The sequence below is a fragment of the Aspergillus welwitschiae genome (assembly GCF_003344945.1).
Source record: "Aspergillus welwitschiae strain CBS 139.54b unplaced genomic scaffold BDQ94scaffold_18, whole genome shotgun sequence".
In the NCBI taxonomy this organism is placed as follows: domain Eukaryota; kingdom Fungi; phylum Ascomycota; class Eurotiomycetes; order Eurotiales; family Aspergillaceae; genus Aspergillus; species Aspergillus welwitschiae.
In genome coordinates, this window is record NW_020798712.1 from 566,827 (window position 1) to 577,956 (window position 11,130).

An 11,130-nucleotide genomic window follows, 5' to 3' on the forward strand; every position below is an offset into this window, starting at 1 on the left:
CTCCAACAGCTAACCAATTCAATCCCGTCGTCGACGATCATCTCTCCCCCAGACCTCATCTGCACTAGTCTTCCCCTTCGTCTCCGGAACACGCCAATAGATAAACCCACCAAGGAGACAAGCCATGCCGGTGAAAACCCAGTAAATCTTGCCACGGCCGCCAAGAGCATCATTCAACATGGGGAAGAATTGCGCCACCACGAAAGTGGCGATCCAGTTGGCAGCTAGAGCGCAGCTTTGCGTGGCGCCGACGGCTTCGGGACCGACGAGCTCCGAGGCAAGGATGAACGGAACGGGGCCTAGGCCGACGGCGAAGCAAGAGACGAAGAGAAGGACGGCGATGGCGGAGAGAACCTTCTGGTTGAAGTAGATGCCTAGGGCTAGGAGCATGGAATTGAATCCCATGCCGCTGATGCTGAGGAGAAGGCAGGATCTACGGCCGATTTTGTCGGGGAGCGGGGAGCAGGCGAGGGTGATGATGAGGTTGATGGCGGAGATGATTACGGTTAGGAGGGCGGCGGTGGTGGGGAGGATATTTTGTAATAGGGAGACACTGTACATGATGATGCTGTTGATGCCGGTGAATTGTTGAGCGACCATTACGCCGACGACGGCGATGATGGCTGGTCGGTAGGATGGGTTAGTGATGGCGTGGAAGATTGTGACGGGGGGCTGTTTGGGTGGCATGTTGCCGGATGGTGGCGTGAGTAGCGATTGCTCTTCGCCGGAGCCATCTGTTGGTCGTCCTGTTGAGGATGGCCATCCTTCGATTTCCTCTTCGATGTCTGCGTCCTTTCCGCGAAGCCGTTGGAGGACTTGTCTGGCTAGACTGCTCTTTTGGTGCTCGGCGAGCCAGGTGGGGCTTTCTGGAACTAGGGTGAGACCGAGGAGCTGGAGGGCTCCGATGAAGCCGGCAATGGCGAGAATCACTCGCCATTTGCTGCCCTCGCTTAGGAAGTATCCGAGGGACTGGGTCAACAGGATGCCGACGTTGGTCATGACCTGCGTGAAGGCACCAAAGAAACCTCTGGCGCTGGGTGGGGCGATTTCTGAAATGTAGATGGGGCCGACGACAATCGCAGCTCCTGCTCCAATGCCGGACAGCAGCCGGCCCAGGCTTAGAAGGGGGATGTTGGATGCGCATGTTTCAGCCACAGGCCCCAGGATGAAGAAGAGAGTGGTTGCTCGCAGAGCAAAGAGACGACCATGTTTGGTGGCGACTGGCCCTGCCAGCAGGGCTCCCAAGAGTCCGCCAAGGGTGTAGATTGATGACACCAGGCCGAATTGCGAAGCGTTCATTGGGATACATTGTGGTAGAGAGACGGCATTGGTGGAGATATGGATACTCTTCCGCTCGCAGGTGATCACCGCCTGAGGGGCATTAAGTTCGGCCTGTCGGGTAATAAGCGTTAGTATGAGCGGGATTTGAGGTTTTAGATGTGGGAAGGTAATACTCACCAGATGATAACCGAATTGGAGTGGTCCTAATGTTGTGATAAACACGAGGTAAACCAAGTATGGCGTGACCCGAGATCGGATCGGCTCTGGTGAGACCATGATTGTGATTGAGATGTTGTTGAGTACGAAGGGGACTCAATAATCCACAGGGCTCTCGGTCAGTAAATGGGGGACAGATCTGCTGTTACCCAGTCATTGCACCTGGTTGAATGGAAGAATGGCAGTCAGCCGGAGAGCAGCGTGTTGATGACGTTGCGGATGGGCGTCTATATTCGGGACAAGGAAACTCCGCGTTATCGGGGGGAATCCAGGGGGAGGAGTCTTATCGAAAGGAGTGAGTGCAGTGGATGGCTTGCAGATGATATGTTTAAGGCAAATAAATAAAGTACGGAGAACAACAATTACAGATTAAGAAGGAGGTCAATTGTAAACACAAGCCAGACAGCTTCCAGACATCCTACAAAGAGTACTTCTATTCTACTGTCGTGTAATTGTCGATGGAATGATGGATGGATTGGAATTGCTTGGATGAGGAGGGGAGGGTCCAAGTGTGATGAGTCAGCCAATTTCCCTCCGATGCAGCCTCACTCACTCACTCACTCTTTGGCTCTGGCTCGGGCTCTCTGGCTTTTGGCTTTTGGCTTTGCGGTGCTTCCCTTTCTTTTTTGCCTTTTTGGCTTTGATTCCCTTTCTTGTTTTCCACTTCCTCCATCGGCGCGTGTTGGTCCGTCTCAACTCACTGACCATCTCCTCCTGCAGGCTGCTGTTGGAACATTTTCTTGTCCGCTGTATGCTTTCCCCATAGTGGTGGAGATCAGTGTCTCCGCGCATGGTTCCCGGACTCCATCGCAGCGTTGCAGTTTCCACGGATAGCCTAAAAGTACCCTCTCTTACCTGACCATTTCCCCTAACGAACTAATCATCATCTCTCTCGCGCTGTCTGTGACTCTGACTCTTTTCCGGTCGCCTCCACCTCGTCCATGAGTCTGACAAACCCGCCTTCCTCGTCCGGCCCGTTAAGTACGACTTCCAGGCCCGCTGCGGCCACCGTCAGCCAAAGTCTGTCTCTGAAGAAGAGCCTGCAGGCTGCTGTTGATGGTAATACCGGTTACTGTTACTCTGCCTCTGCTTAACTTGACTTGACACCTTTTCTGTCTTTCCCTTCCGAGCGCCCTCTTTTCGCCCGTGTTGCCACTTTTCTTCTATTCTTCTATTGATCTCGCTGTCTGAACCCGCTCCGTCACCATGTACTTTGGTTGAACCTTGCGCTGCTGTCAGATCTATTTCTCTTTCCTTATATAATCGTTAAATGCCCTTGAACAGTCCCTGTCTCCACGCCTGTTAACGGCTGTTCTGTCTGTCTTTTTCCATGATGTTTGGAAGGAGCTTCCCGTTCTATAATTCTCTCGGCGGGTTTTATCCACGTGGTAATGGCTTTCCCTCTCCAGACTAAAACCCGCCGCTTTTCGGCCGGTTATAGAGGCTGCACAATCTCGCCTCATCCTTCCCATCCTCCTTTTCCCCCCTGGCTCTTATCTGGACCCCTATTCCTTTTGGTCTTTCGGACTTTTTAATTCACTCCCCCTTGATCCTTGCTCGTGGAATTTGATTGGCTGTTAAATTCTTACGTTGATTGTGGACAAGTGCATAGTCTCCCTGCTGACACCCTTCCTCTATAAAGAGAGTCTAGATGCGAGAAAGCCTCCCGGCTCTGGTTACACCAGCAAAGTACGTGTGCGCGATAGATACCACATCGTGGGATTTATCAGCAGTGGTACTTATGGCCGTGTCTACAAGGCCATTGGCAAAAATGGCCAGAAGGGGGAATTCGCGATCAAAAAGTTAGCATCCCATCCTGGCATACTTACATCGTCACATGACTCACCCGCTGTAGGTTCAAGCCGGACAAAGAAGGCGAAATAATTCAGTATACCGGTCTTTCCCAGTCGGCCATCCGAGAAATGGCCTTGTGCTCAGAATTGGACCATCCCAATGTAGTGCAATTGGCAGAAATCATCCTGGAGGACAAGTGTATCTTCATGGTCTTTGAGTACACAGAGCATGATCTGCTCCAGATTATTCATCATCACACCCAACCGCAAAGGCACGCCATTCCGGCCTTGATGGTGAGGTCGATCCTCTTTCAGTTGCTCAATGGCCTACTGTATCTCCACACCAACTGGGTACTGCATCGGGACCTTAAACCAGCAAATATCTTGGTGACCTCAAGTGGTGCCATTCGCATCGGAGACTTGGGACTTGCCCGTCTCTTCTACAAGCCACTCAACTCTCTATTTTCTGGAGACAAGGTTGTCGTCACCATCTGGTACCGTGCCCCTGAGCTCTTGATGGGTAGTCGTCACTACACACCAGCTGTTGACTTGTGGGCCGTCGGGTGCATTTTTGCGGAGCTGCTATCGCTCCGCCCCATCTTTAAGGGTGAGGAAGCCAAGATGGACAGTAAAAAGACGGTGCCATTCCAGCGCAATCAGATGATGAAGATCATCGAGATTATGGGGCTTCCAACCAAGGAGATCTGGCCTGGCATCGTGTCCATGCCGGAATATTCGCAGCTGCAGTCATTGGCAATGTCACGTGCACCTGGGCATTTCAACAGATCATCTAATTTGGAAGGCTGGTATCAGAGTTGCCTGAAGAACAACGGGTACTCCGCCAACTCGAGTGCTGGCACGCCCGGGGCAGATGGTTTCGATCTGCTGTCACGCCTACTGGAATACGACCCGACCAAGAGGATCACCGCGCAAGAAGCTCTCGAGCATCCCTACTTTAAGAACGGGGGGCCTATATCCGCCAATTGTTTTGAGGGATTTGAGGGCAAGTATCCTCATCGCCGGGTGACACAGGATGACAACGATATTCGCTCTGGTAGCCTACCTGGCACGAAGCGCAGCGGATTGCCTGATGATAGTCTGTTGGGAAGGGCAACTAAGCGCTTGAAAGAGTGATGATTATTCTTTTGTTTTTGAAGGATTTTGACTACAAGGCGTTGAGGACCTGGGTGGCATTTTGTGCGGATCTCGAGATATGCATTTGAAACTGGCGTTTTCTGTTATATTGCGATGCTTCTTATGTTATGCACAAAGCTAGAGATCAGGAATACTTTAAACTAGTAAGCATGCATTCAATGATATGAGCTAACTCCAAATGTGTGACACGGTATCTTATGTTTCAATCTTGATATCCTCTGAATATGCCGATTATCCTGAGACTAAATGCAAGAGACCCATCGTGACGCCCTCCCCAACCCATAGGAAGCACCCTAATCCCATCCTGTACCCGTAACATCAACTAAACCCATATATAACATAACAAAATCAATATCCTGAAAATGATCACCCCAGTTAGCAAATCCACATCCAAAGCAACCAAACCATCATCCCCCCCCCCCCCCCCCCCCCCCCCCCCCCCCCAACAAGTCAAACCCAGAAGGGGGAAAAAGTAATATCTACATACCACTCTGTTCTCTCCGATTACCTCCATCCCCACCATCACCATCGTCACCCCCACCCCCACCAGCAGCAGAAGACGCCGCATCCCGAATCGACTGCTCATCACCCCTCAACTTCTCAAAATAAGACTTGATATCCTCCGCACTAACCGCCTTCCCGGTCTCTGCAAACGGCTTCAGAAACTCCTTCACCTTATCGCGCAGATGGTTGTACACCATTGCGCCCTCGATGGCGCGCACTCGGTCGATGTTGCTCAGCGCTGCTTCGCCCCGATCGAGAAGACTGCCCGTGCCGGTGCTGCCTCCGCCGTTGGGGCCGTCGCCGTCGCCGTCTTCGGACATGGGCGGTTCATAGGTCTCTTCTTCTTCGCGGAGTTGTGGATGCGATGCTAGGTGTGGGTAGCAGTCGCGGCAGCGGCAGAAGTGGTCGCGGAAGTCGTCTTTCAGGAAGAGGGAGAAGGTGCGGCTTGGGGGTGTTGTGGGGAGGTGGGTGTGTTTGGGTGCGGATGGGTTGGAGGAGGTAAAGGAGGGTTCGGTGGTGATGGGCTTGTCGGTATCTTGAGTGGTGGTGGGTTTAGATTCGGAAGTGGTGGTGGTGATGGTGGTAGTAGTAGTGTCGTCCGTATCGGGTTTGGGCTCCTCTTTAGGCTCCTCCTTTGGTCGTTTCGCAGCCGGATCGCCTTCTTCGTCGGCGCTGTCGTCGGCTTTGCGTTTCTTGGGGTTGCTGGGCTGCTCTGGTTCTGTGGACTGGGTTGTTTGTTCTGTAGTGGTAGGTTTGGTGTCCTCCTCTGAGGGTTCGGCGAGTCCGCCTTCTTTGTATACTGGAGGCAGGAAGCCCGGTGTTCCTGCGTAGCGCTTTACCCAGGGATTCGAGTCAACGCACTTGTAGCAGAGGAAGATCGCAAAGTCCTCTTCCGCGGGGAATCCGGGGGGGAGAGGAGTCTCTTCGTCCTCGTCCTCGTCGGCTGCCTCTCCATCGGCAGCTCCATCTTTCTTTGCACCCTTGTACCAGTCGCGCGGCAATCCGATCAGGCATTCCGGATGCCACCAGTCTTCGCCACAACCACCTGTCTCTACTGTGCCCAGACCCAAACATTGAAACATCGTACCGCGTTCCTTATGCGGGTCATAGTCCTCGCCGCATCCGCAAAACTTGTTCTGGAAGTTGTGGTTGTATTTGTTGCCTTGGTGAGGCTGTTCTGAGTGCACGCCTTTCGCGCCGGTCTTGGGATCATTCCGAAGGGTGCATGGGGAGGTGGCGGGCATGCGGGTTGTTCCACAGTCGCAGACGAAGTTCCGCTTGTTGAATAGTTCAACGAGATCGTGTTCACCATGGCAGGAGATAGAGCAGGAGTAGCACACGGCAGCGGGGGTATATGACTCTTCGGAGGTGGAGGGGTTGCAGGTGAGGCAGGCAAAAAGAGATTGGCGAAGGGGACCTAAGTCTTGTGTACAAGTGTCGAATGACTTGCATAGGTGTTAGTGTTTCTGATTCTTCACTTTTCTCTCTTCGATAAGTAGAAAGGTAAGCTTACATATGGAAGGACTTCACGCGCATCGGCTTCAAGTCGAATCTGGGATTCGATGAATCTATGGAGGTGTCAGTTGCCTGTGCAACAAAACTTGCAATGGAATACCAGTGCATGCGAGTTCCAGATGAATGAACACTCACTCCTTCGCCGTCTGCGAGTTTTGAGAGCTGAAGCTCTCGCGGCGCCCTGCGGTAGTCTGTCCGCTCAGTGCCTGTCCGGCATTGAGGATTGAGTCGCCCGACTCGGTGTTGGCCATGTCTGTTGGATATCCGTCACGCGATATAGAACCAACAGGAGATGTGAATATTATCTAAAGAACTTGATAGGGGTTTTGAAGAATGGACGATAGGTGATGGTTGCGCATACGGAGAAGGCTGAGCGGCGCTGGTGGTAACGCGCCGTCGCGCAACCGTAAAGTGTTTGCCGTGTTTGCACCGACGTGGTTGGTATTCTTTTATAAGTCCACCATGATGGGACTTCTAATTGATAGTCTGAAGATAATTTTTTCCAAGGGTATAAATGCCTAAGATGATAGGGTTCTGTTTGTTATCTTTGTTACAGGTTTTTGGTGCTAATTTAGAATGCTCCTGGTGGCTAAGTGTAAGCGCAGTTGGAATCCCTCTACAGTACAGGCAGCTTCTGCAGAACCACCCCACTGTACATGCCGCGGTGAAAATCAATCTAGACTGTAAGAAGTAACTCCAAAATGAACTATTTTATATGACGTACCAAGAGCTCCATTTTTCACTGCCCAGAAGTTGAGCGTATCCACGATGCATATTCCACTTTTCGCTGGGCTCAGAGCGGGTCGCATTTCCGAATCGGGGTTTAATTGAAAACGGACGCGTCTGCGGCGCGTCTCAAGACGCGTTCGGCGCCAAGTCCAGGATCTTCTCAGCTTGGACGCCCTTCGTCTCCTGCGTCGCCCAACGGAAAAGAAAAAAAGACCCTCCGCACGGCTGTCTCTTTCCCTTCCCTCAGTCTGCCCCTTCCAACTCCCCGCCTGTCAGACTGAACACCACACAAAATGAGGTATGTAATGTCCTCACCAGTCATTGTCAATGTTGCTTGGAACTACCTCGTTTGGTTGCCCCTCAAAACACTCGGAATACTAATAATGTCTTCTCAGTTCACCACTCCGCCCCAGCAATTCTGCTGCAAACCGCGGCCTAGGGAACCTGGGTCGCCGTAAGAGATCCAGAGAGCCCGATGATGAGACCTCATCGGTTGTTCCCCCCTCAAGTCGTAAGTCATGCTGTGGTGAATGGCAGGTTCCTGATACTAACGCTGGCGATAGCCCCCCCTTCTTCCCCTCCCATGCTTCCTTTCGACGACGATGACAACGAGCGCGATGAGGAAGCAGAGCTCCTGGGTGACATTGATGATATCGATGAGATGGCTGAAGACGAGGACGGAATCGATCTGTTTGGAGACAACTTCGAGAAAGATTATCGAAGCACAGCAGACGACCAGTACAGAGGAGAATACATCGACGATGACGGCGACCATGAGGAACTCGATATCGCAACTCGTCGTCAACTCGAAGCCCGCATGAACAAGAGAGATCGTGAACTCGAACGTCGCCGTCGCATGCCTGCGGCTTTCTTGCAGGATGACGAAGATGGTGACTTAGATCTCACTCGTCAACCCCGTCGCCGGAGACACCACTACGATGAAGATCGGGACGACGTCGAGATGGGTGATGATGCCATGGAAGAGCTCTCCCTGGAGGAGTTGACTGATGTCAAGGCTTCTAACCTTACGGATTGGGTCCTGCAGCCCCAAGTCCTTCGCTCCATCTACCGAGAATTCAAGTCCTTCTTGACAGAGTACACCGACCCTGCCGGTGCTTCGGTCTACGGAAACAAGATCAAGACCCTTGGTGAGGTGAACTCGGCATCCCTTGAAGTTTCTTACGCCCATCTACTGGAAACCAAAGCGGCTCTTGCATACTTCCTGGCCAACGAGCCCACTGAAGTGCTGAAAGTTTTCGACCAAGTCGCTCTTGATGTCACTCTCTTCCACTACCCTCAATACCACGATATCCACAACGAAATTCATGTGCGCATTACCGATCTCCCTGTCTCCTATACCCTCCGTCAACTCCGCCAGTCCCATCTCAACTGCCTTATCCGCGTCAGCGGTGTCGTTACTCGCCGTACCGGTGTCTTCCCGCAACTGAAATATGTCATGTTCGTTTGCGGAAAGTGTAACATCACTCTTGGTCCCTTCCAGCAGGAAGCCAGTGCGGAAGTGAAGATCTCGTACTGCCAGAACTGCCAGTCCAAGGGACCCTTCTCTGTGCACTCCGAAAAGACCGTTTACCGGAACTACCAGAAACTGACCCTCCAAGAATCTCCGGGCTCGGTCCCTGCCGGTCGACTCCCCCGCCAGCGCGAGGTCGTTCTTCTCGCTGATCTCATTGATTCAGCCAAGCCAGGTGATGAAATCGAGGTGACGGGTATCTACCGGAACAGCTACGATGCGCAGCTCAACAACAAGAACGGCTTCCCTGTGTTCGCCACGATTATCGAGGCCAACCATGTCGTCAAGTCCCACGACCAGCTGGCTGGTTTCCACTTGACCGAAGAGGATGAGCGCGAGATTCGGGCCCTGTCCAGGGACCCTGAGATTGTCGATAAGATTGTTCGCTCCGTTGCCCCTAGTATCTACGGCCACCTGGACGTCAAGACTGCCATCGCCCTCTCTCTCTTCGGTGGTGTCAGCAAAGAAGCCCAAGGCAAGATGTCCATTCGTGGAGATATCAATGTCCTCCTTCTGGGTGACCCCGGTACCGCCAAGTCCCAGTTCCTCAAATACACCGAGAAGACTGCCCACAGAGCCGTCTTCGCCACCGGTCAGGGTGCCAGTGCCGTCGGTCTGACAGCCAGCGTCCGTCGCGATCCCCTCACCAGCGAATGGACCCTCGAAGGAGGAGCCCTCGTTCTTGCAGACCGCGGCACCTGCTTGATCGATGAGTTCGACAAGATGAACGACCAGGACCGTACTTCCATCCACGAAGCCATGGAACAACAGACCATCTCCATCTCCAAGGCCGGTATCGTGACCACCCTGCAGGCCCGCTGTGCTGTCGTTGCCGCCGCCAACCCCATCGGCGGCCGCTACAACAGCAGCGCACCCTTCTCCGAGAACGTCCAACTCACCGAACCCATCCTGTCCCGTTTCGACATCCTCTGCGTCGTCCGCGATCTGGTTGACCCAAGCGAGGATGAACGCCTCGCCAACTTCGTCATCGAATCCCACCACCGCGCCAACCCGGCCCGTCCCCTTCGTGACCAAGACGGCAACCTGATCAACGCAGACGGACACCCCATCGACGAAGATGGCTACCGTATTGACAAGAAGACCAAGCAACGCCTGCCCCTGACCGACGAGGAACTCGCTACCCGGGATGCCGAGAAGCAACGACGCGAAGACGAGAAAGACGGCGAAATCCCTCAAGAACTTCTCCGCAAATACATCCTCTACGCCCGTGAACGCTGCCACCCCAAGCTCTACCAGATCGACCAAGACAAGATCGCCCGTCTATTTGCCGATATGAGACGCGAATCTCTGGCCACCGGCGCTTACCCCATCACCGTATGCTTCCCTTCCCATTACTTTTTACCACATATCAGGAGACAAGAAAAGACTAATAGTCCATCTAGGTTCGTCACCTCGAAGCCATCATGCGTATCGCCGAATCTTTCTGCAAGATGCGACTCTCAGAATACTGCTCCGCACAGGACATCGACCGTGCCATCGCCGTCACCGTCGACTCCTTCATCGGTAGCCAGAAAATCAGCTGCAAGAAGGCTCTGTCTAGGGCGTTTGCCAAGTACGTACCTACCATAACCATCCATGCCGTTAAAAGGTTGAAGTGTACTAACAAAGCATCTAATAGATACACACTCTCCCGCCCCAAGCCCCAATCCAAGCGGAGAGCAGGCATTCCCGCCCCTGATCCGTTCAAGCCGCGCATGCAGTCTTCTACTAGGGCGCGGTAAAACTTTACCCGCCTCTTGTTTCTTTTCCCACTTTCTTCCTTTTTTCGGTCATTAGGGTTTGCGGGTTAATATTCCACCATACGGGATGGTTGTTTATTGCATAATGAATATGAGTGATTGGTCGTGATATGATCATACACATCACATGTCACGTTATGGGAGTTGCGGGTTCAATGGGGGTTTATATCTTTATTTTCATCATGATGTTAATCAATGTGATCATGTGTGTGCGCGGGAATGGGTGTCTTCAAATTCCCTGTTGTTGTTGAATGTGGATTGTTTACTTACTTGCTAGAGTGTTAGCTAGCTCGGATATACCTAACTGAACGAAGTATTTATTGAGTAAGCTTTTGTTCTGCGTTGGTGTACCTGTCAAGTAGTAGTACTAGTAATACGTGGTTGCAGATTCGGATTGACAGTGATTCTATCTTTTGACCTGTGTACATCTGACAACACTAATACAGTTTATTCAATTTTTATTCTTTAATCTGGCGCAGCCGCCTAAATACATATAGCAGCTAGTATGTAGATGATACTCCCTGCCTAGCATATTAAGTTCTCTAATTTTGCAATATAATCCAGTCAAATCTGAACAGATCCTTATACAGAACCCAGAAAATCTCCATACACGCAAGACTTACGACATGATTCATACACATACATA

The 11,130-nt window shown here is 52.2% G+C and overlaps 4 protein-coding genes across 4 annotated transcripts; 2 read left to right on the plus strand and 2 right to left on the minus strand.

Moving 5' to 3' along the window:
• Positions 1–18: 18 nt before the first annotated feature.
• Positions 19–1,557, minus strand: BDQ94DRAFT_159913 (putative MFS glucose transporter; the record flags this gene model as incomplete). The annotated part of the gene is made up of 2 exons (XM_026769133.1): positions 19–1,392; positions 1,459–1,557. The coding sequence occupies 2 exons, from the start codon at positions 1,555–1,557 to the stop codon at positions 19–21; spliced, it is 1,473 nt and encodes a 490-aa protein (XP_026625808.1).
• Positions 1,558–2,579: 1,022 nt separating this feature from the next.
• Positions 2,580–4,596, plus strand: ssn3 (cyclin-dependent serine/threonine protein kinase SSN3). Its single transcript, XM_026775692.1, has 3 exons — positions 2,580–2,885; positions 3,140–3,299; positions 3,353–4,596. Exons 1-3 carry the CDS (start codon positions 2,828–2,830, stop codon positions 4,422–4,424), a joined length of 1,290 nt encoding a protein of 429 aa, XP_026625809.1. The 5' UTR covers positions 2,580–2,827; the 3' UTR covers positions 4,425–4,596.
• Positions 4,597–4,924: 328 nt separating this feature from the next.
• BDQ94DRAFT_170996 (putative metaphase-anaphase transition protein (Mlo2)) lies at positions 4,925–6,715 on the minus strand (the record flags this gene model as incomplete). Its single annotated transcript, XM_026771617.1, has 3 exons — positions 4,925–6,394; positions 6,463–6,517; positions 6,600–6,715. 3 exons carry the CDS (start codon positions 6,713–6,715, stop codon positions 4,925–4,927), a joined length of 1,641 nt encoding a protein of 546 aa, XP_026625810.1.
• Positions 6,716–7,386: 671 nt separating this feature from the next.
• BDQ94DRAFT_40895 (MCM DNA helicase complex subunit MCM2) lies at positions 7,387–10,634 on the plus strand. The gene is made up of 5 exons (XM_026775693.1): positions 7,387–7,491; positions 7,589–7,704; positions 7,757–10,059; positions 10,128–10,297; positions 10,364–10,634. Exons 1-5 carry the CDS (start codon positions 7,487–7,489, stop codon positions 10,464–10,466), a joined length of 2,697 nt encoding a protein of 898 aa, XP_026625811.1. The 5' UTR covers positions 7,387–7,486; the 3' UTR covers positions 10,467–10,634.
• The last annotated feature ends 496 nt before the right edge of the window (positions 10,635–11,130 follow it).

Coding starts and splice junctions, on each gene's coding strand:
- ssn3 (XM_026775692.1), top strand. CDS start 2,828: ATGATGTTTGGAAGGAGCTTCCCGTTCTATAATTCTCTCGGCGGGTTT. Junction 2,886..3,139: donor CGGCGGGTTTTATCCACGTG/GTAATGGCTTTC, acceptor TCCTCTATAAAG/AGAGTCTAGATGCGAGAAAG. Junction 3,300..3,352: donor GGGGAATTCGCGATCAAAAA/GTTAGCATCCCA, acceptor CACCCGCTGTAG/GTTCAAGCCGGACAAAGAAG.
- BDQ94DRAFT_40895 (XM_026775693.1), top strand. Junction 10,060..10,127: donor CCGGCGCTTACCCCATCACC/GTATGCTTCCCT, acceptor TAGTCCATCTAG/GTTCGTCACCTCGAAGCCAT. Junction 10,298..10,363: donor CTGTCTAGGGCGTTTGCCAA/GTACGTACCTAC, acceptor AGCATCTAATAG/ATACACACTCTCCCGCCCCA.